General features: G+C 37.5%; 1 protein-coding gene across 3 annotated transcripts; it reads left to right on the top strand.

Annotated features, from left to right (window-relative positions):
- The first annotated feature begins 845 nt into the window (after positions 1-845).
- On the top strand, positions 846-23,742 carry HMGCR (3-hydroxy-3-methylglutaryl-CoA reductase). Of its 3 annotated transcripts, none has more exons than XM_014067831.2 (20): positions 846-939; positions 3,958-4,151; positions 4,541-4,652; positions 5,454-5,541; positions 6,148-6,232; positions 6,741-6,846; positions 8,266-8,372; positions 10,030-10,146; positions 10,424-10,575; positions 12,825-13,069; positions 13,146-13,339; positions 13,919-14,113; positions 15,115-15,273; positions 15,815-15,972; positions 16,080-16,185; positions 18,177-18,347; positions 20,234-20,374; positions 20,465-20,623; positions 21,594-21,748; positions 21,860-23,742. In XM_014067831.2, exons 2-20 carry the CDS (start codon positions 3,987-3,989, stop codon positions 21,912-21,914), a joined length of 2,670 nt encoding a protein of 889 aa, XP_013923306.2. In that variant the 5' UTR covers positions 846-939; positions 3,958-3,986; the 3' UTR covers positions 21,915-23,742. The 3 variants fall into 3 exon arrangements, with proteins under 3 accessions (XP_013923306.2, XP_013923307.2, XP_013923305.2); XM_014067832.2 differs by lacking the exon at positions 846-939 and adding an exon at positions 1,119-1,216 and having other exon boundaries at positions 13,170-13,339; XM_014067830.2 differs by lacking the exon at positions 846-939 and adding an exon at positions 1,119-1,216.
- The last annotated feature ends 1,081 nt before the right edge of the window (positions 23,743-24,823 follow it).

The raw sequence follows: 24,823 nt of genomic DNA, 5'->3' as shown, positions 1-24,823 counted from the left end.
ACATGGGATGGACTGACAGGTAGGAAAAGAGGAGCAAAGAGCAAGGACAGAATTTTGAAAATAAACTTGATGAGCTTGCACCACCTGCATATGGACAGAATCACTGTGGGGTAACATGTAATTGTTTTGCAGGGTGTATTGGTCAGACATATGGAAGCATAAAACCAAAGAGAATATACATAGTAACCACAGAACACAGTTGTTCCTGAGTGACAGGAAAGATTCCAATTTTGCAGCTTGGTAAAGCTGGCCATTCAAGAGAAGAAAAAGCAGGGGCCAGTACACAGAGGATCATGGTAGTAATGCCAATCGATGCTAGCCCGGTTACATGTGCCAGATATTGGTCAACTCTACAGCCTTAGTGGCAGGCATTCAGTCTACATCTAATCTACATCTAATTTATATCTCTCTCTAATTAAATGCTGTTTTGGAGCGAGGACTTCAGTTAACGAAGCATAAAGGCTCAGAACTGTAGGGGAGGTACAGAAACGATTTTGCGCTACAAATCCAAATTCGGAACCCTCTGAGCATTCTTCTCTCCCGCTGACCAGCGGAAAGCCAATTGGCCCTCGGAAGCCGACATGCAAATAAGCCAATGGATGACGGACCACTGAGGAGGCTCGAGGAGATCTTGGCTGTGATTCATTGGTCACTGTTCCCGTGGCGAGATGGCGCGTGCCACCCTCCTGATCTGTCGAGCGCTCTGCCGCTTCCTCGACCGGTTGCTACAGTGACAGAAAGGGTGACGTATCCCTGGCTGGGCGCGGCGAACGCTGCCCATTGGCTGCACGATGGGCCGATGGCTTCAGCTCTGTGGAGAGCCGGGTGTCCTTGTGTGGCGAGGAGGGCGGTCGCTTCAGTCTGCGGCAAATAGGCGAGGAGGGAAGGAGGCCAGCGCCTTGCCAGCTTCGACTCGCCACACCGGCCGTTTTCTGAGAGGTACCGGCCGTTCCATTGGCTCAGAAGGGTTGGCTTTGGCCTGGTTGTCTGGTAGCGCGTTGGTTTACGGGCGAGGCCGCCACAATTTTGGGATGAGGAGAGCAATTCCAGTCAGGCGCGCCCCGGCCAGACTTGCGCGACTGGAGGGGACTTTCTAGGCTGGGTCGGTCAAGGAGCCTCTTTCTCTTCCTGCCTGAGGAGAGGCGTCCTGGAGCTGGGAGAGGCAGCTGCCTCGGCCCTCTTCGTGGAGCGAAGAGGGAGCCTCCGTGCAACTATGGTAGGATTAGGGAGGAATTAGTGGCGATCCCTTGGGTTGTCGGGTCAAGGGGAGGGGACGCCATTCATTCATCGCTGGCGGCTCTGGGCGCCGTTAGTTCTCTGCACCCAGGGCCTGAGAGCGCTCCCTTGGGTGGCTCCACGGGTCCTGGAGCGGCCGGAACGGCGTGTCCCAGGTGGATATTTCTCCCACAGATCTCTTCCGCCTTGGAGAGATGCACGCCGGGGCCTCCTTGAGACTTCTTCCATCCATGACGGCTTCTTACATGCCTCCCCCCGCCCCAAAGGAGTGGTTTTCTTAACCACGGTTTGTCGGCGATTAAGTACTAGGATTTGTGGTAGATTTATCTTCTCGGCCTAAAAAGAAACTGATTTATCAAATCAAAATAGAAGAAAAGAACATAACCGGAAATGCCAGTTAAATTGTGTGATTAAACAGTGCTGGGCGTTTGGGGGAAAATGGTAATTAAGACGGCAGGTCTAAAAGGCGTGTGTGAGGCGTTTCAAAGCACCAACATTGTTCAAATATGCTTTATGGATATGGCTGGTGGTACTATAGTACTGGTAGTATCAGCTGATAGTGGCTGATAGGAATTGCTACTAAAGGAGCCATGCTGAAGTCTGTCAGACGTTTGCTTTTTTGCAAATGTCTTATGGCTTTTACCTTCCCCTTTTAAAGATCTAAAATAGCTTGTAATGTCTGTGAAGGTTGCTAGATTTTTTTAGAACTGCGTGACTATTGTGGAATGTCTCATTTGCAGCAAGTGGCCCACAGATCTTGGAAAATAAGACCTGGTTATTGTTGGGATGGGAAGACCCAAGGAATGTCAAAGCTGTAGGCTAGACTGAGAAATTAAAAAAAAAATACAATTGTAAATTACTTCCATATTCTTTCCAATAAAATGGCAAGGTTTGTGTCTGTGTAGTTAACAGATGGTAGCTCAGCTTGGGGATATTTTAACCTTTTTCAGATTAGAATTACATTCTAGTGTAATTATATAAATTAATAAATTAATAAAGTTATTAAATCCAATAACAAGTTAGTTTTAGTTCCAGTTTGAGGGTAAACTAATCTCACCTCGTGACCCGTCAAAACCGCGGTCCACAAAAGCGCGATCGACGAAAGCGCGCATTTGACGTCATCACAGCGTGACGAAAAAAATTAAAAATTGAAATAAAAATAAAATTAAAGCAAGCCGATTCACATAAGGGTTAGGGTTAGGGTTAGGTTAAGGGTTAGGATTAGGTTTAGAGCGTTAGGGTTACGTTTAGCATTACGTTAAAGGTTAGCGTTAGGTTTAGCGTTAGGTTAAGGGTTAGGTTTAGGGTTAGATTTAGGCTTAGGTTAAGGGTTAGGTTTAGGGTTAGGTTTGGGGGGGTTAGGGTAAGGTTTTCGCTTTATTTTTACATTTTTCGATCACAGCGCGATGTTTTCGTCACGCTGTGATGACGTCAAATGCGCGCTTTCGTCGACCGCGATTTTGTCGTCCGCGGTTTTGTGGTGGAACCATCTCACCTCCCATTTTTTTCCAAACTACTTATTTGTTGGCTAATTGTTCCTTGTAATATTTGCAATCGATCCATCCAGTTACAAGAGAAACACTTTTCTGGATTTACACTCTTTTTTTACTCCATCCCCAAACCATATTGTTATTGTTATTGGCAGGAATATTGTAGGTAGAAAGTAGATAAGCTACTCTCTTTGCTGCAGTTTCTTGTAAGGATACTAAGCTAATTTGGAAAATCTGTTTTTTTGTGTGTGAGAGAAGATACTGTATATTTTACAGCATATGAAAGGCCCTAGAATAAATAATCAACTGAGACTTCCTGGCTCATGCATTTTTTCATTTGATTACAATAGTATGATTAAAGTCCCTGGTGCCACAGATTAACAATAATTACATTTTCTTCCACTAAGAATAAGAATCCTTTTCTCTGATTCTCTTAGTACTTGAATGTTGTTGGGCTATGCATTGTAGTATGTTTACTAGATCTGTGTGCTGCACATTTCATATAGTGGCGACTCTGGCTAGCTTACAAATGTATGCAGTATATCAATCATTGATGATGGTGTCCTGTGGGTTTCAATATTTTTATTACATGTACATATTGTGCATTCATGTGTAGTGTTATGGATAAAAAAGTATACCTGCTATGCTGCCTCATATAGTTTTGTAAGAAAACTATCTAGGTACCTGGCAGGTCATACTTGGCAGTCTTTGCATGAATGCTGGTCTCTCAGATGTCATGCAGACATAAAGCAAATTAGCAAACCAGAGAATGATCAAACATTTGAATCATTGGACGTTTAATCTAACTTGACAAGATCTTGGGTAGTAAAGTATCTCTGTGATGAAGTGGCAAATAGAGTAAGATGTATGGTATCAAATTCAAGCAGGCAAGACAAGGTAGTATTCTTTTTAAAGGAAACTCTCTGGTTCTAAGGTTAAAAGTTGTTTATGAAACATTAAATATGATTCAAGTTCTAATTACCAATGATTCAGATGTCCTACCAATCAATTGTAAGGGGCAGGTGGATTCCATTAGATTTAACTGAAAGTTCTGTAGAGTTTATGAAGAACTGAATTGGAATATAGGCTGTAGTCATTTTTGCTCTTGCTGCCTGTTATCATATTTCTTTTAATATTGATTAGTTATCAGCCAAATTTGAGTGGAGCTTAAATTTATATTTTTACCTGTATAATTGATATAACTAATAAGAATTTTTTTATTTGGATTTAGTCCTAGATTGTGTGCAAATACTTTTGAAAATGCTGTCAGGACTCTTCCGAATGCATGGCCTTTTTGTGGCCTCCCACCCATGGGAAGTTATTGTGGGAACTGTAACTCTTACCATCTGTATGATGTCTATGAAGATGTTCACTGGCAATGATAAAATCTGTGGCTGGAATTACGAATGCCCTAAATTTGAAGAGGTAAAGACTGAAAAATTATTTTAAAAATTACTTCATTATTTTAATAATGAAGCAAATTAGATTTGAATGAAATTTAAAATTGGGAAATCTCAGGATTATAGACAAGATTAGGAAGTCAATGAAATATCTCAGATAGTGTCCATGTGATTGTAGTCAAGCTTGAATTAAGAGAATCTTTATGTTAGTATTAGCAATTGATTAAAAGCAATATAACTAATTTTTGGAGATGTGTGCCTATGAGTAGTTTACCATTTTGATAAAATTATAAGGATGTTTATTATTCTCAAATATTGTTACATATGTGAAACATTGATAAAATGTTTAACAGATTTCAAAAATATAGTGTTCTTTTTCATTCTGAGAGCAAACAAAATGTTTTCCTTTCACAGGATGTTTTGAGCAGTGATATCATAATATTGACAATCACACGATGTATTGCAATCCTTTATATATACTTCCAGTTTCAAAATTTGAAGCAACTTGGCTCAAAATATATTTTGGGTAAGATACTTTTATTTCTAAGAGCAAAACAGGCATCTTTATGAAACAGGTTTGACTATACACTAATTAAATTGGTTATAACATATACAAAAGTTTTAGATTTGACATCTGTCCTAGACATACTGTAAAACAAAAAGATGGTGTTGCTAGGATTGATACCATATTTTATACGTTTGTGGAATGAGATACTGTAGATTATGTTCTACATAGAGGATCAATCTGATTTTAGCTTGAAATTATGAAAATCTTCGATAAAGCTGTGATTGATGTATTTTGCAAAGACTATTTAAGGTGAAAGATTCTGAAATAACAGAGGTGGGTAAAGAGGGACATGGTCTTTTGAAGAACTATTGGCCTTATGAAGAAGCAAAAAATAAGCATTTGAATAAGCCATGTAGACTAGCAATTCTAATTTGTCCATTGCTCAGAACTGTAGTATCAGTAATAGTTAAAAATGATCCTGTAGAACATGACTGTCCTCTCTGAATTGTACTAATATAATTGTATATATATATATGACCTGCTATAATCAGTCAACTGCAAATGATAGAAGAATGTCATTGGACAAATTTTAAGGGCTGGTATCACTGGTAACTTGAAGAAAAATATTACAGTAATATACTCTGCATATTAAAATATTTCAGGATAACTATAGCCGTATATATAAACAAAACAGTGTAACAGGATCATGATAGTATCTTATGTGGATAAACTTGCTTCAGAGTAAAGATTTGGATTAATGTAGTTAGAGAAGTACTGCTTTGTATTCTGCTTATTACATAGATTATATATCTTTTGCAGGTATTGCTGGGCTATTCACAATCTTCTCAAGCTTTGTCTTCAGTACAGTGGTGATTCATTTCCTTGATAAAGAATTGACAGGCTTGAAGTATGTATTAATTATGCAAATTATGCAAATTTGCTTCAATTTAACAAGAGCAGCCTAATTCTGAAACTTGACATCAGAGTAATTTCACTTTAGATCATAAAAGGATAATTTCATGTGTAAAGATACCTAATTGATTCATGCAACACTTCTAATATGACATCTCCCATTCATGAAATAACATAATTTGAAGATTAGACACAAAGTCCTGTTATTTCTTCACCTTTAAATGGTCAAAAGTTAAATCTACAAAATCCTATTGCAAGCTATGCACAAATTCAAATTCAGTGAATACTGAAAGCAGTGTTTCCATTTTTCCAAATAGGAAGGAGGGTTCCTTTGGTGGCTCTTGTGTTTTATTTTGTTGTTGTTTAATCTATAATTTATGCTATTTACTTATGCTATTTGGCTTTGCTTGTGACTTCAGTTTCCCATTACCGCTCTAAATACAACAAAGAAATGTTGAACAAATGTATTCAGTAAAAAAATCTCTGAAGGTTTTGCAATAAATTATTTAGCCATCTATTAAAGAATTTATCAAGATGAATGTCTTCACTTTTACATGTTATCTGATATGTAACATGACAATATGCTTTTTACACTTTTCAGTGAAGCACTGCCATTCTTCTTGCTTCTGATTGACCTCTCCAGAGCTAGTGCATTAGCTAAATTTGCACTCAGTTCCAACTCACAGGTCAGCCAAATTCTCAGCTTCATTGAGAAAAGTATTTATAATATCTTATACTGCAATACTTAGAACCCTTTAAAATTTAAAGTAAAAATAAAATTCCTATATAATTGCCTAGATTAATTTGAGTATATTTTGTTTAGGGAATGGTTTAATGTTTAAGAGATTTATGACTTCTGTAAAAGAAGCTCGCTTGAGATGCTACCTTAATATTTAGAAAAATATAAACAAGATGTAGATTCATCTCAGTATAGCTGCTAAATAGAGAGGTATATAAATAATAATTTAAGAAAATGTCAGTTTTATTTATGAATTGAATTTTGTTTACAATGTTAGCATGATAAATATATTGTGATAATATTGCAGATTGTATAATGATGGTGAGAGTAAGGTGAAAAAGAAAAGAAACGATGCAAAAATTACTGACTTAATTTTGCACAAACTGGTTTTGATCTGCCCATTGCTTTATAGCTCAGACTATAGCTGAGTTACACTTTTAATGTATTACATGTAGGATGAAGTAAGAGAGAATATTTCGCGTGGGATGGCAATCCTGGGCCCTACGTTTACACTGGATGCCCTTGTTGAGTGTCTTGTTATTGGTGTTGGCACAATGTCTGGTAAGCTGAGAATTTTCAGGAATGCAGAATTTTAATTTTTAAGGTTAAAAATATTTGCCCAGTAAATATGTATTCAGTTGTATTTTTCTCCACCGGAGACATTATGTTCAGTAAATCAGGACATAGTTTGAGCAGGGTACATTCCTTTTTTGGGTTCCATAAGATATATTATTTTCAGAAAGAGTATTAAAATTCTATTCCTCTCATGTAGAGAATGAAGAAGTTAACTTTTTGCACTCTTGTCATATTGATGACATATAGTGCCTTTTTCTCAGTATAGGTGGTCCTTGACTTATGACCACAATTGAGTTTCAAATTTCCATTCCAAGATAGACAATTGTTAAGTGAATTTTGCCCCATTTTACAACCTTTCTTTCCACAGTTGTTAAGTGAATCAAGTTAGTTAGTTAATTAGTTACTAATTAAGTTATAACACTGTTGTTAAGTGAATCTAGATTCCCCTTTCACTTTGCTTGTCAGAAGATCACAATATGTGATCACATGACCCTGGGGCACTGCAGCTGTCACAAATACATTCCAGTTGTCGACTGTCTTAATTTTGATCACATGACTGCAAGGATGCTGCAATGGTCGCAAGTGTGGAAAATGGTCATAAGTCACTTTTTCCACTGCCATTCTAATTTTGAACAGTCACTAAATGAAAAGCAAAACTACCAGTATTTTGTGTATATCAAGGTATTATAGATAAATAAAAGTGTAACTGTGACATAATTTATGTCTATTACCGATTTTGTAATATGGTTATTTTCTGAAGTATGCATGGTAACATTGAATGAATCAGCTTAATTAGCAGATAATGGAAGTATTCAACATAGAACGTCTTGTATAATACATTAATTTCAATATGTTTTGAAAGATTTGTTTAAATGTAACTGTACCTACATAATAAGGCTTAGGGTTTTTTTTTTTTTTTGGTTTTTTTTGAGGCAAGTCATGAATTGCAAGTCTGAGCTTATGCGTTGTAGCATAGCAAGTTCTATAATCAGAAGCCTGATAAAAGTTTGAAGCTCTCATATTATAATTGGCTTCTGGAACACTGTTTTTCCTCTCCCCATAATAGCTGTTAAGCTTGTAAATGCAGATAACAGAGCATTTTCTGTAATTGCCCTCTTTGATCTTTTAAATGATGTACCTTTTTGTTCCCTAAACTAATAGAGCACCAAATAAATATGATGTGATTATTGATGTTCAGTAAGTGTTGTGATAGTGAAGATGAGCTATTTTTTGTTTCCAGCAGGTAGATGAATAATGGAAGGATTAAATCTTGGTTGTTTTTTATTATATGATTACATTGTATATCAACTTGTATTATTATGTTCACATTGGTGCACATTTCAAGATAATGTTTTTCATAGTAACAAGAATCTGATTTTAATTATTTGGTGGTCTCTTTAACAGGAGTAAGACAACTTGAAATCATGTGTTGTTTTGGCTGTATGTCTGTTCTTGCCAACTACTTTGTCTTCATGACTTTCTTTCCAGCCTGTGTGTCACTGGTATTAGAGGTAAGAGCAGTAGCAGTAAAATGATATTTTGAACATATCTAAATTACTGTGGTTCAAGACAAATGAAAAATTGCCATTCTCATAAATGAAAACAAACGCTCTCTTATTTCCAGAATAGAAGGAGAAATGATCAAAAAGTGTTCTCAGGGACCTATTAATTAGTGATATAGACACAGAAGGAGAAAAGGGGGGAAAATAAGGACATCTCTCAAAATAATTCTATAATATGTAATTCTGTTAGATGTATTAATCTTCATTTTGAATTATGCATATAGTTCACTTTTCTGTAACCACAAAGAAATCTTATTCTGAAAAAGCATTCCTATCAGAATTCTATGTAATCATAAAATTTACCCTTGTTTAAGAGAAAAGATGTGAAGCTTTGCATAATGATAACTTTAATTCAGTATTTAACAATAAAAAAGGAGGAATGAGTATAACCATATTGCACTCTGTTTCTTTTACTGATGATCATTTTAAAAATGCTTTAGTTCCAAGGTATTTTAAGAAGCAAAAAGACTCTTCTGGAAATATTTTCTGAGCAATTTTAAGTCACTAAAAGTACAAAGAAGAATTACTTTTCACTTGTGCAGTTCAGTTTCTAATCAGTTTTGTGATTCTGAAAGATTTCATGTTGTGATGTTTCACAAGGTGCCTATTAGAGTTAGGCTGTGTACAGATGGAGTGAACTCAAAATGTTTTGCATAACTCCTGCCTTATTGTCAATATATCTTGATGACGAAATATTAAAATAATATCTATGGGCATTTGTAAATTTAATTGGTGTTATTATAATTTTATATTGCAGTTGTTAGATTACTCATATTTATAATATAGTTTATATTGAGAAAATTATATGCTTCAAGGCAAAATTGAAACCAACAATATATACATTCTGCTTGATTTTCTACTTGAATCCTACTAGCTGATTTTTTTAAAGTTACAGATATCTGATATTTAGAATGCAAGCTATTGTTAGTAGTTAAAGTTCTCTGATTATCTTATAGATTAGTAAAAAGGAGAATGTCGGTTCCTTCAGAGATATACAATTAAAAAAAAACATGACACAGAAAAGGAGGAGGATGGAAAACTCAACAACAATAGCAATAGTTAGCAATAGTTAGATATATACACATAGGGCTTTCAGCCCTCTCTAAGCGGTTTACAGAGTCAGCATATTGCCCCCAACAACAATCCAGGTCTTCATTTTACCCACCTCGGAAGGATGGAAGGCTGAGTCAACCTTGAGCCTGGTGGGATTTGAACAGCCGAACTACTGAACTGCAGTCAGCTGAAGTAGCCTGCAGTGCTGCATTTAACCACTGCGCCACCTCGGCTCAACAAGTTTTTCATGTTTCAAAATTCTTAAACTGAACATGGGTTGCTCATAATTCTGACATTCTTATCTACTTCTGCTCACAGGTTGTAGTGCTGCTATGAATTATCAAATTATTAATTTTATACAATGGTGTCTATGACTTTGGTTGCTTTTTTCCTCTATTAATATGTGAGGATAATTCTTGTTTCTGAATTTATATGATCATATAGCCTTTGTAGTATTTCACATTCATAAAACAGTTGTGCAAAATATTAATATATAAATTGACATTCAATGTAATGTTATTCAACTACTATAACCTTTTCTGTTCTTCCCCAGCTTTCACGGGAGAGTCGAGAAGGCCATCCAATATGGCAGCTTAGTCACTTTGCACGTGTTCTGGAAGAAGAAGAAAACAAACCAAATCCTGTAACACAGAGGGTCAAAATGATTATGGTTAGTGTTTGCTTTCCTATACCCGATAATTGTGAGATAAATGGACTATTTTAAATCCTTTGAAGAAGTTGAATTTTGACAATATATGCAAAGGTAAAAACAAACAAAAGAACATGTAGGTTACTTTTCAATAAGTAAAACTTTTATAGGAACAACAATGTATCCAAGTATTGTGCAATTATTTTAATGATATATTTAATACTTATATGCTGATCACTGATTGAGTCACACTCCTAGTTGAACTGACCAGTTTAACCACTCAATTTTTAAATTTCAGTCTTTAGGTTTGGTTCTTGTTCATGCTCACAGTCGCTGGATAGCAGAACCCTCTGCTCAGAACAGCACAACTGAAATATCTATGGGCCTGGATGAAAATGCTCCAAAGAGAATAGAGCCTAATGTTTCTTTGTGGCAATTTTATCTTTCTAGGTATGTTTAATCCTAACATTTTTATCACTATTCAGTAGCACCTATCAGTACATTCGGATTATTTCAAATTAACTAAATTATACTGTACAAATTACTAAATCACCAATGTATCTAATATCTTAAGTAGATAAAATTTCATTTTCTCCCTTGTATAGTTGAACTGAGATCAACAAAATACACAAGGTTGCTTAACAATTATCCTGGAGTGTTTTATATCTGATTAGTGTATTTGTGATTAACACTGGCATCTGATTCCCCATAAATAAGATTTCTTGTGAAAGAACTGACATAATGTGTTTTGTTAGAAGCAATGTGAATCTTTGATCTGTTGCCCGTATCTTAAATGTGATAATAATAGGGTGTTATATCTTTCCCAAGCCAGTATGAATAATAATTCTCAGTTCTAATTGGCCAAATGACTAATACCAGGGTTGAAATATCATTGATCTACAAAGTTCTTCCTTCACTTATGGAACTATACATCTTCTCCTACTCTAGCCCACAGAGGAGTTCTTTTGTCCATGGAGAACTATCCTTTTTCTATGGAGAGGAAAAGTCCTCGAGGAGAAAAACTATTCTGGCAAGGCAGGATTTTAGGGAAAGGTTCCTTTAAGAATCTCAAGAACCAATAAATATGCATCAGGATTGTTTAATACTTTCTGATTTATTTTTATTCTTCTTATGTATTGTATTTTTTGGAGTATAAGACACAACTTTTCTCCCCAAAAGAGGATCAAAATCTGGGTGCGTCTTATACACGGAATACAGCATTTTTGGCCTCCTGAAACTTCACCCCTTCACAAAAATGGACATGCAGAGAGTTTGGGAGGCCTACCAAGTGCTCCTGGGGGCTGGGGAGGGCAAAAATGAGGGGTTTTTTGCTCATTTTTTACCGCCCCCCCAGCCCCACTCTACAAGCCTCCTAAAGGCTATGCATGTCCTTTTTCTTTTGGCAAAAAAGGGCCCCTTTTCACAAAAAACTGGCCTTTTTTTTGGCTCATTTTTGCCTTAGTCCCCAGGAGCAATTTGCAGGCCTCTCAAACTCTCTGCATGCCCCATTTTTCACAAAAAATGAGGCGTGAGGGTTTGGGAGGTCTGCACAGTGTAAAAACATTTTTTTAAAAAATTACCTCTTCAAAATCTTGGTGCATTTTATACTCTGGTGGGTCTTATACTCCGATACGGTATATGCTAACTAGATGGGTTTAGTCATTCACCGTGTCAATAGCATAGTAATATTCCACATGACCTTATAACTGTTCCAGAATAGTAACATTGGGAAATATAGTCCCTTCCCATGTTGATGATACTGGCTGATTAAGAAATCTGAATGATAACTTTATTTTTTCCTCTATAACATAACAAATAATTACTGAAGTATAAAACTGAGACTTCCTTCTAGTAGTGGCTTCTGTAATTTAGGTATTAACTGGTTCTGCATGACTTCTTAATTTACCAGAATTGCAATGGTCCATTAATATGTCTACAGTTAGGAGAAAGAGTACATGCTTAGAATAGTTAATCTTTAATTAATCCAAACTAAATATTTTTGAGAATGTAATCAGATAATGGCAGAAATCCTCTGGGAGGAAATTGATTAAATATATTGCAGGTAATCCTCTTACCATGTTTATAATTGGGACTAGCAACTCTATTGCTAAGGGACACATCATGTGACAGTGATTGTGACATCACTTCTCATTGTTAAGGGAATTGGCATGGGTTGTTAAACGAGGTAGTGAGAGTGACTTGCAATTTTATTGCTCGATTCTCTCATTGACTCTGCTTATTGGAAGCCAGTTGCAGACCATCCGAATGTCACCCATGTGACTGTGGAATGCTACAAGAGTTGTAAATGTCATAAATTTACTTTTTTAGCACCATTTTAACTTTTGGAGTGGTCACTAAACAGGACATTTGTTAAGTGATACCCACCTGTTGTTTCACTTATGTACGTGATGCTTTGCAAGAACAAGAACTCAGAATATCTTTCGATACATCATTATTAAGAACACTATATAGACTTGTTCATGAAGTTGCTAAGAGATGAATTTCACAGTTTTACTTTAAAAGAGGCAAGATGTCTTAAGGCAGTTCCAGGCATAAAAATAATCAAATTAAAATCATTGTCATTCAATAATTTCTGTAAGAATTCCACCAATTACCATGTGTTAGGAAATCATAGCAGAGTAGAGAGGAGGAAAGGGAATAGATAAATATTTAAAGATGTTTTATTTCATCCTTTTTAGAATGGCCAGTATGGACATTGAACAAACAATTACACTTGGCTTAGCTCTTCTTCTTGCTGTCAAGTACATCTTTTTTGAACAAACAGAGATGGAATCCACACTTTCATTGAAGAACCCAATAATATCTCCAATAATGATTCAGAAAAAAGTTCCTGAAAATTGCTGCAGAAAACAGTCTATTCCTTTAAAAAATAATCCCAGTTTAAGAAAAATGGGTGATAGTCAAGTTGCCAAAGATGGAAAAGGTAATCTTTTACTGTTATGTTTGTTTGCTTTGTTTAAAAAAGGTTTATATTGAAGCCTTTTGATAAAATTCCTCAGATTTCAATGTTGACTTTTATGCAGATGAGATTGTAAAGCCTCTCCAATCAGAATCACCTACGAAGGCCATATTTGTGGTTGGTGATAATTCTGCTGAAGCAGCTCTAATCAATAATGGAAAAGAGTCTGGAATAGAATTGCCTAAAGAGATGCGGCCCCTTGAAGAATGTCTTTGTATACTTCAGAATGCTAAGGTAAAAAAAAAGCAAGCAAAGACAAGTAATGTAGTTTATTAATATATTGGTGCAAAGAATTTGGCTATTAGAGGATGGCAACTTCTTTCTTTTGTATCTTATATTGTTTTACAGTAAACCTTACCCTATAACAACATGTAGCGTCTATACCAGTGTTTTTCAACCACTGTGCCGCGGCACACTAGTGTGCCGTGACATAGTGTAAGGTGTGCCATGGGAAAAACACTTTATATATAGTCAATATAGGCACAGAGTTAATTTTTTTTAACATTTTCTAATGCTGGTGTGCCTCGTGATTTTTTTCATGAAAAAAGTGTGCCTTTGCACAAAAAAGGTTGAAAAACACTGGGACTCTATACAGTCAAAACAAAAGAACATTTAGTAAGATGTGCATATGTGATAAAGCATTTTATTAACATTATGCAATCATTTTGATATGGTATTCAGTTGCCACCTTTTCTCTTTTATACCTGTTAATACACCACACCCTGTATTTGATTTTTTTTCATATGAATTGCTTCAGGCAAAGGAGAAGAATGCCAAACGTTATATCACAATCAAATACTTTTCTTTCCTCAGATGGGTGCTAAATTCCTCTCTGATTCAGAAGTCATTAGTTTAGTCAGTGCAAGGCATATTCCTGCTTATAAACTGGAATCTTTGATGGAAACTCAGGAACGTGGTGTATCCATTCGTAGGCAAATATTATCTCAGAAGCTTCCTGAGCCTTCATCTCTACAGTATCTTCCTTACAAGAATTATAATTATTCTCTGGTGAGTAGAAAGAATAGGCAGACATGCCTTGTGTAAATTGAAACATAGATAAAGATACTCAGTATTGTAAACTTTTTCATCTGAAGTTGCACTTAGTGTGATTGTTGGCAGATGAGGGTTTGCAGTTGAACAGAAAGCTAGTTAGTTAACATTGAACATTTTAGAGTATGTTTTGCCAGCAATACTAATGCCATTTCAAGTTTATTGTTGGTTCAGTAGTCCTTACAGAGATGAATACTTCTCTTTTAAGTCTTTCTTTTAAGATAATGGTAGTGTATTTCACCTCTTGGTCTCAATTTGTATCTAGGCCATGCTATGAGATTTAAGAAAAAAATAATACAGAAACATTTAAAGAAGATTTTCCTGAATTCTATTTATCTGAATTTTAGAGACAATCGCACAATGCCTGTAACTTTTGACATATAAAGGTTGTCTAAATAGATGCAGGTATAAAATGGCCCATTTGTTGAACTGATGATCATATTTATTTCTTCTACATGTACTAGTTATTCTAAACCCCAAACACCTATTCCTGTCATATATTTAATATTTCCTAATACAGGTAGTCCTTAACTTACAACAGTTCACTTAGTAACCATTCAAAGTTACAATGGCACTGAAAAAAGTGACATGACCATTTTTCAAACTTAAGACCATTGCAGCATCCTCATGGTCATGTGATGAAAATTCAGATGATTGGCAACTGGTTCATATTTATGACGGTTGCAGTGTCCAGGAGTCATGTGATCAGCTTTTTTGACCTTCTGACAAGCAAAGTCAATGGGGAAACCAGGTTCATGTAACAACCATGTGACTAATTTAACAACCACAGTGATTTGCTTAACAAATGTTGCAAGAAAAGTTGTAAAATGGGGCAAAACTTACTTAACAAATTTCTCACTCACTGTAGCAGCATAAATATTGAGCTCAATTGTGGTGGTAAGCTGAGAACTGCTTGTCTAGCAAACGAAGTTGTAATATTTAGTTGACTTTTTTTAAAGGTGATGGGTGCTTGCTGTGAAAATGTGATTGGATACATGCCAATTCCCGTGGGTGTGGTTGGCCCACTTCTTTTGGACAAGAAAGAGTTTCAAGTTCCAATGGCAACAACTGAAGGATGCCTGGTGGCAAGCACAAACAGAGGATGCAGAGCAATATGTGTAAGTAAAGATTATGTAAGCAGGGTTAATAAGGTTCTGTTTAGCACAGTTACAGTGGGTGGAATCCAGCTTTTCTTGTCCATGGGCATCTCCATACAGAATGTGTTCTAGGGGTGTGGGAGAACTTAAAGTTAAGAGGCCATGAGAAGTGGAAAAGAGAGGAAGTCTTGTTCTGTGAGACAAAGCCTCACAAAGTAGCACAATACTGAATGTAACTGTGTGCAACTCTAAAAAGTGTTTTTATAGCAATAGCAATAGCAGTAGACTTATATACCGCTTCATAGGCCTTTCAGGCCTCTCTAAGCGGTTTACAGAGAGTCAGCATATTGCCCCCAACAATCTGGGTCCTCATTTTACCCACCTCGGAAGGATGGAAGGCTGAGTCAACCCTGAGCCGGTGAGATTTGAACCGCTGACCTGCTGATCTAGCAGTAGCCTGCAGTGCTGCATTTAACCACTGCGCCACCTTGGCTCTTTTTGTTTGTGATCAGATGCATCTGTCAGTGACTGTTATCATCCTGTTATCATTTTTATATCTCAGCTTGGTGGAGGTGCTAGTAGCCGTATTCTAGCAGATGGAATGACACGAGGACCTGTAGTACGACTACCCACAGCCTGCCAGTCTGCCGAAGTGAAGGCTTGGCTTGAAACACCAGAAGGATTTAAGATAATAAAAGATGTATTTGATAGCACTAGCAGGTTAGCATTTTATATAATTTAGAAGAGGGGGGAAATTGCATTTCATATACAAATCTGAAAAAAGTGCATCAAAAAAGTGAGACATGTTTATCAAAATATCTTTATAGATTTGCTCGTTTGCAACGGCTTCACATTGCTTTGGCTGGCCGCAATCTTTATATTCGCTTCCAATCTAAGACCGGTGATGCAATGGGTATGAATATGATTTCAAAAGTAAGTTCTATTTTAATAAATGCATTTAAGTAAATTTTGCTTTGAGAATATTGTAATTGTAATACTGTAACTTGAGACAATTCGATGTAGAGGTTAAGGTATTGGCCAAGAAACCAGGAGATTGTGAGTTTTGGTTCTGCCTTAAGCATGAAAGCTGTCCTGGGTGGGTGGGGGGCTCTCAGCCCAACCTACCTCATTGGGTTATTGTGAGAAAACAGTAGGAGGAAAAAAAATGATAAAGGCAGGATACAAATCAAATAAATAAATCATTGTACAAGTAACCTGACAGAAAAAAAGAAAAAGAAGTAGGTATTTAGAAATCTTTCTCTTCTCTTTAAGTACTATTCCAGCAAGAAAATATTGCAATTGAAATCTCAGTGTAACAGATTCCTATTTAGCATATTCTAGATACATTTTGGTTTGGTTTGGTTTGGTTTGGTTTGGTTTGGTTTGGTTTGGTTTGGTTTAATGGACTTACATGCCGCCCTTCTTCTAAAGGACTCAGGACTGGAGGTCGGGAATTATGTGAAGCTCGGGGTCAGCTCTTTCCAAAGGGAATGCGCTCCCACAGAGAAGGCTCTCCCCCAGGGGGTCGCCAGCCAACACTGCCTGGCCCACGGCACCTTGAGGAGGCCAACTCTGTGGGATCGTACTGGGCAGTGGGAAGCTACCGGTGGTAGTAGGTGGTCCTGCAAGTACCCTGGTCACGGCTGTCAGGTGTTCTTCTAAACTAAGCTGCGTATCCAGGAGGACTCCCAGATTGTGGGCCCTCTCTAAGGGGGGTAAAATTTCTCCCCTTATCATCAAAGATAGTACAAGATGCACAAATCGGGATGACGGGAACCACAGCCACTCAGTCTTGGAGGGATTGAGCTTGAGCCTGTTTGTCTCAATTTTATTATGTACCCTTCCAAAATAACAGACAAATTGACTGCATCCAAAAGAGTCCAGATGGAGCATTTAAAATAATGTGAGATGTGTTTTATTCCATGGTGTTTTCATAAAACTTTAATTTAAAAAAATATTATTAAGAAACTATTCTTACAACATACAGATTCAGTGACTGGGTTCATATATTGGTGGAGCTTGTTATTTGGAAAACATTTCAACACAAATGTAACCTTGGGAATACTAGAGAGCAGTGTACATGTCTCTGCCAGTTCTGTACTTGTTCACATGCATATAATGTTTAACTGTGCCAAAAAATCAGAGAAACACAAAATTAATTGCTAAAAATGACATAATACAGATACATATCAACCATGTATATGTGAATGCAAATATGAATCTTCTATAATTAAATCCGCCTGCACAGGTAGTATTTGCTCATTGATGGTAATTAGGAACAGGAACTCTGAACCGGTCATAAGGCCCAATGTCGCGTGACCATGGCAACTTAACAGCGGCAGTTTCAACAGGCCCAGTTATTGTTAGGCAAATACTGCATGGTTGCAAAGTTTACCATTCGCCTACTTCTCCATAGACTTGGTTTTTTAGAAGCTGGCAATGAACATCACAAACATCACAATCAGCTGTTGTGATACCATTGTAATTGCAAGCACCTTTAGCTGACAAAGCTTCTTTCTGGACTCAGTTCAGGATGAGACTGCACTGTTTCCTATAATATTTTGTTTCTTATCCAAAGAGTAGGTAGCCTTTCACATAAGACTCACTCTAATTAACCCCTTGCTGTTAGTAGTGAGCATCATGAATTCTATCCATAACCAGACAAATCTTATCCTTGATCCTCAGCAGCCAGTGATGAGAGTGGCTCATACACCACACCATTTCTAACTCTTCACTAACAGCTGTGAAAATGTTACTTCCTTGTCTTTGATGCAGCTACATAATGTCAAGTTACATGAAGTAATTGAAGTTACAGTTTCCACTGTTTATACTTAAGTTCCTTCACGAAGAAGTCAGCCAGAACTAAACCGATGGTCTAATGTTTTTGTTTCTCTGTCTCTTTTTCTCTAAATCCTTCCAAACAGGGTACTGAGAAAGCACTTACAAGGCTTCAAGAAGAATTTCCTGATCTCCATATTGTAGCTATTAGTGGCAACTACTGTACAGATAAAAAATCAGCTGCCATAAATTGGATAGAGGGGAGAGGGAAATCTGTGGTCTGTGAAGCAGTTATTCCACAAAAAGTTGTTAAAGAAGTGAGTCACATTGTTTTAGTGTAATGTGAAAATTATTATGTTGAATTATTTTTAATTCATCCTTGACTTATTTATATCCTCCCAATTCCAAAGCCATTTATATTTGTATGCATACATGCAAACATACATACATACATTATTTGTATGCTGCCCTTCTGAAGATTTTGGGCAACTAACAATGAAGTTCTGCTTAAAATAAAAAGCACCTCTTTCAAAAATAACAAATAAGCCTATCCAAAATATAAACAATGTTATCAACCTTAAAATGATAAAAATATATAAAATCAGGCCTCTGCCAGATTCCAACCTTCTTTCAGAACATACTGTCCTTCTGCAGTAGGTGCTCTTCTGAAATCCAGATAGGAAGGGATGGACCAGACCTTGTTGGGGAGGGAATTCCAAAGTATAAGAGCAACAATACAAACTGCCTACTTCTGCAATCTTGTGTAGACACAACCTGGAGAGAGTTGATCCTGTTTAAGTTACTAAACAGACAGATTAAGAGAAAATGGTCCCTAACATAACCTGATTTGGAGCCACATAAAGCCTTAAATATGATAAACAACACCCTGAATTGCATCTGGAAACTATTTGCTGAGAAAGCAGGAGCTGTGCCTCCAAAATTGTAAACACCTCTGAATGGGAAAGTGCATCCCCACTCAGAATCAAAGATAGTGTTTTTCTGTATTAATTTGGTCCACAAACTCAGAATCATTTTCTGTTGGGGGGGATTTGTTCTGAATGTTCCTGTTCTATCCAGTCTTCAATAGCACTTCTACCATATTACCTATTGGTCCAGATCTGAGATGAACATCAGTGTATTAATGACATTAGACCAGGGGTGTCAAACTCTATTTAATTGAGGGCCGCATCAGGGTTGCATTTGACCTTGGGGGGGGGCAGTGTGGGCATGTCCAGCTTGATGTCACTCATGTCGGGGGCACCTGTGGTGGCCCGAGTGCTCTGCCAGGAAAAACAGTTCCTGGGCTCCATTTTTGGCTGCCATGGCCTCCTGCAACACTCTGCCAGGGCAGCCCTCCCGAACTCCGTTTTTGCTGGCAGAAGCACCGCAAGCTGGTCCATCACTGTTTCCAGGGCGGCCCTGCGGGCCAGATCTAAGTACCCAGTGGGCCGGATCTTGGCCTTTGAGTTTGACATTAGACTGTGTGGATGACTGATCTATCCTCATGATTTCATGTAGATGTGAAATAGAAAAAAGGATGCCACAAACTAGATGTTTTTATCCCGTTTTCCTAAAAATAATACCTAGCATGTTTTTACACGTGTGCCTAACATAAGCCCCTCCCAAATAAGTCCTACTTGAGTCTGCACAGCTAGCCACCCATCCACTCCGTCTGGTTGTTTTTTGTGCTGCAGCCAGGAGGTGAGGCAAATATCGGGGCATGGGTGGGTGGCCTGGCTGTGGGGGCCTTGAAGTAAGCCGGTGCAGGGTGCTTGGGGCAGCTCCAATTCCCCACCTTGTGGCAGCATTGACACACTCTGCAGCCTTTTGCTCCACTCCAAACAAGCTGAAGAAGTGAGTCTCCCGTACATGGGGGGGAAAATAAGACACTCCCCCGAAAATAAGCCCTCATGCTTATTTTGGGGCCCAAAAGAAAATAAGTCTCAGTCTTATTTTTGCGGAAACCTGGGTAAGAAGACCTCTCCTCCCACAACCACAAACTGGAATAATCCTCTCGGGAAGGAGGAGAACCACTATAAAATGTTGTCTCCTACTCTCGTTCTATAGAGATGATCCATAATAATACAACAGTTGATATTGTCTAGATTCCTGAGTGTCGCTTCTAAGAACTGCATTTGAAAAGATTTTCCTTGTGAACATAGACTTCCTCCTTGACCAGAGTTTTGGTGGATTTTTTTTCTAGATACTGAAGTCAACCACACAAGCTATGATTGAAGTCAACGTCAACAAGAACTTGGTTGGCTCTGCCATGGCTGGCAGCATAGGTGGCTATAATGCTCATGCGGCTAACATTGTCACCGCCATGTACATAGCATGTGGACAGGTATATATCCCTTCACTTAACTCTGTGTGAATTATGTATTTAAAAACCTTTAAATGCTAATATAACCCCTCAATTTTGCATTGATGTCAGGATGCAGCCCAGAATATCACCAGCTCAAATTGTATTACTTTAATGGAATCTAGTGGGCCTACCAATGAAGATCTTTATATCAGTTGCACAATGCCCTCAATAGAAATTGGCACTGTGGGTGGAGGAACCAACCTGTTACCCCAGCAAGCGTGTTTGCAGGTATGAAAACTGGAGGTTGAACTATAGCTTTCTATTTTGGGAAGGGAATTGTTTTTGTGGAAATCAGCTGAGGATGGTGTTCAGTGATTGATAGAACCAGCACTCAAAATAAGAATTCTTTGACCAGGAGCGTAATTTGACCCCAAGAAAGGATTTCAATGTTACTCCTTGTACTTTTACTCTACCTAGCACTGAACCATACAGTATGCAAGTACAGTTGCATATTCAATGACGACTGTTTCAGTGACTCTTGAAAGCTTTTAGGATGCTGGAGTGGTGATTTCTATTGATCCTCAAAGTTCAAGCTGTTTCAGCAGCACTTCAATTATGTGATTGCAATCTGGGTGCTTGGCAACTGTTTTGCTCTTACAATGGTTGCAGCATCCTGTGGTCATGTGATTACCATTTGTTAACTTCCCTTCTGGCTTCCTACAAACAATCAACAGGGAAGAGCCGCAGGCTAATCAGCTAAGTCTCCCCCCATCCGCTCACCTTCTCACACACCCTCTCCCCACTTTCCTCAACCTGGCAACAGGTGTCCCAAGTCCCTCCACACTTGTGTCACATCTTCACCACCACCACTTAGGTACCCTCTCTCACCTGCAGCTACTTTCCTGCCTTCCAGCCTGCTTGCGAGCCATGTAAGACTTGCAACTTCCTGCCAACTTCCCCACAGACTTTGGTTGTTGGAAGCTGGCAAGAAGTTGCAAGGAGGTGCTTGCTCGACAACCCACGATCCTTACTGCAATATGGCAGGAATTAGCATTGCTAAGTGATGTGGTCACAAGTCCTCACATTTTATGACCTTATCGTTTAACAATAGAAATTCTGGTCCCAATGGCCATCATAAGCTGAGTACTTACTTCTTGAAAGACCTTGAGCTTGTTACTGTATGAAATATCAGGGACGGAATAGTTTTAAATTGAACATATTCCAACTTGATTATTGTTTGTATTCCTTTTTAATACAGATGCTGGGTGTTCAAGGAGCAAGTGCAGATAACCCCGGAGAAAACGCCCGTCAGCTTGCTAAAATTGTATGCGCGACAGTAATGGCAGGAGAACTGTCTCTAATGGCTGCCTTAGCTGAAGGGCACTTGGTTAAAAGCCACATGATCCACAACAGGTAAGAAGGAAAGAGCCACAATCTCATGGTCTTATCCTATTGCCCATCACCCCACAAAATATAATGTACAATTTTTGCAATTCTGAATTGGTGTACCTTTTGTTTTGAAAGGTCAAAAATAAATTTGCAAGATCTTCAAGGAACAGGTACCAAGAAAGCTGTTTGAACACTGACAGAGGCTTGAAGCAACTGTGGCACATTGAAAAATGAAGAGAAATGACAGATCTGTGAACTTCCAAAGGAAGATAAATATTCAAACAGTGAATTGTCGGAAAGAATCTTAGGAAAATCATTGAGTGTGTAGTTTGCATCCAGTTTCCTAATTCCTTTTTCCTTTGTCTACCATAAATGGATGCTTATCTATGGAAAATATTGCAGATGGGTTTTATTTTTTTACATGGGCCCTAGTTTATTCCGAGTCATGCATTTTACAAAATGTGCTCCAAGTAGTCTACACGAGCTTTGTAAGAATGTCAGACTGTTAGTTTTTGGAGTTACAATATTCTCATTTGGCATACTAAGAGGAAATACAAGTTGCATAACTTTTTTGTTGTTGTTTTTAGACCAATCCGTACGGTTACTTTGCAATATTCTTCATCATCATGGTTATGAGGCTAACTTGGTATGTTGTGCATATAAATCTGCACCAGCCATCGGAGTAGAACAAGTTACTAATCCTCCAGGGCCAGAAAATAGCCAAGATCATCCCTCCACAAAGTCAGATAACAAAGGAGAGCCTAAGAATGGGTTTTGGTGTTTTGATTGCAGTTACCCACATCTGATCTAAGAGGACACTGAGCTAAATCAGTTGAGCCACCTTTATATTTAGAACTCACTTTTGGAATGCTTCTGTTTATGTTACTCAATATCACAGTTTTGAATATTAGTTTCCATGCTTTTTACAGCAAACATGCCTTGCTGCAAAGCAGGTCTACCTAGTAGATAGGCCATATTTCCAGATTTAAAACCATCAAGTTACAAATGTCAGGTGTTTTGGTCAGATAGTCTTGCATCAGCTGACAGCAAGAGGCATGGTCTCCTGGGCCCAGCCGGTAGAACTAAGTGGTAGTTGGTCAAGAACAGTTATGTTGCTTGATCTTTATCCTTATTGATTTATTTCAGTGGCTCTTTTAAGTGGGAGAATATCCCAGGGAATCGCACACATGGTAGCCTTTAATTAGGATAGTTTAATGGAAATGATTTTTAACAAACCGGTAAAACACGTTTACACTAGTTCTCAATCACCATTTTCGGTTTGACTTCCTTGCAGAAATAGGTGTGTGTGTGAAATGAAAGTTAATCACTGATATCAGTACTGATATTTTTATTTAAATATTTCCATTCCTGTTGAAACTTTAATTTATTTTTGGGCAAGTTCCAGATTTTATGTTTATTTGTTTAAGAACTACTAACACTCTGGCTTGTGAAAATGAAGGAAGATGAGTTATAATGCAGCAAAGGTAGTTGTGGCTCAGTGAACTACATCACAGTGCTATGAAGGAGAACCAACCAGAAGAGGAAGAGCAAAGGTACCGATGCATTTCTCAGCTGTTGCTGGATGCGATGAAGACTCTCTCTTCCACACTAGCTGCAATGACTGAATGGTTTGATTCTAAAACTTGTCATTTTGTGCAAACTCAGTATAAACAACTCCTTTCAGGGTTTACTATCTAACATCTAATTTGTATTAGGATCATAATTCTAATTCAACTCAACACCTATTACTTGCTTGGTATGTGCCGTGGCTACTTGTAAATAGCATTATGAATGTCCATTTCCCTACAGTATTGTCCAGGTAACTTTTTTTTCTTATTTATGCAAAGTTTGAACTTACTGTTTTATTACTGGACTAGCAATAAATGGTTTATTCAGTGTCAGTTTTGGTGAATGTAACTGATACTCTGTCCTTCAAAAAGAAAACATTTTGTACTATTATAAAATTGTGTATATTTGGTACACATCTTTTTCAGTTTCAGTAAAACAGTGCAAAAGCAGCTTTGATTTGTCTTGTTTTTAATCCATAATGATCATCTACCATATTTTTCAAGATTTTAAAATCATACACCAAATTTATTGTACTATAATTAATGATATGAACTAAGGTTTGAATCAGTATTGTGCAAAGTTAACAAAACCAGAATAAGTATATGTGTGTTCAGCAATATCTGTGTACTTGAATTGCTTTCCTAATGTTCTACTCTGTTTTCTATTAAAAAGGAATTTAATCCAATTCATAAAAATGCTGCTGCAACATTGTATGTTTAGGTACAGCAGAAGATTAACAGATATTCCACTGGTGCCAAAAGATGTAAATATATCTTGGCCCGTCTCCTCAGTTCCATGGAATAGACTGAGAAACATGGTAGATCTGAATTACTTGGAAAGCAATGTATGTACTTATCAGGATCTCTCCTGTAGGAGAATTAGCAAGTAGAAGCCTTAATGCCAAGTTATGTGCCAGTTTAGTTTAGAGGTTAAGGCATCTGGCTATAAATCAGGAGATTGACTAGTGAGTTTTAGTCCCACCTTGGGGCAGGAACACTGGCTGGGTAACTTTGGGCTAAGACTCTATCTCAGCTGAATACCCTTCCAAGGATGGTATTGTGAGGAAAAGAGGAGGAAGGAGGGGTGTGTTTGTTTACCACTTTGAGTTATTTATAAAAATGAAAAAAGCAGTTTATAACTCAATACTACAAAAATAGTAGACAGATCGCTTCCTTATTTCCTTTATATGGTCATTTCACAATTTCTCAGCTACTCTTCAAAGGCTGTTCTACCTATTAGATTTCTTTTATTTCCATCAAGGAAGTTGAGTTATGTAACCCAAGATCATTCATTTGAGTTGCATTCTGACATTCCTCATAAACTATTAGATGAGTTCATTTACATCATAGCAATACATTCCAGTATTTTAAACCTATCAAATGAAAACACCATGGCCTTGGTCTTATTTGTTTAATTTTACACCTAGATCCTACGTTGATGCATATGTCTACTATACATAAAGGTACAATACTAATAAAATGAAGAAAAAAATCAGAAATGCCACAGATTTCTTCTGCCGAGGCTCAGCCC

This window comes from Thamnophis sirtalis, unplaced genomic scaffold (genome assembly GCF_051295495.1).
Source record: "Thamnophis sirtalis isolate CommonGarterSnake01/CBP01778 unplaced genomic scaffold, rThaSir2_p1.2 scaffold_5, whole genome shotgun sequence".
NCBI lineage: Eukaryota > Metazoa > Chordata > Lepidosauria > Squamata > Natricidae > Thamnophis > Thamnophis sirtalis.
Note: the sequence above shows the minus strand (reverse complement) of the source record. Positions and strands in the feature narration are given on the sequence as shown.

Bases quoted from the DNA above. Each gene is read 5' to 3' on its own strand.
- HMGCR (XM_014067831.2), top strand. From the start codon at position 3,987: ATGCTGTCAGGACTCTTCCGAATGCATGGCCTTTTTGTGGCCTCCCAC. The intron at 15,274-15,814 runs GTAAGTAAAGAT...TTTATATCTCAG, and splicing joins GAGGATGCAGAGCAATATGT to CTTGGTGGAGGTGCTAGTAG. The intron at 15,973-16,079 runs GTTAGCATTTTA...ATATCTTTATAG, and splicing joins GTATTTGATAGCACTAGCAG to ATTTGCTCGTTTGCAACGGC.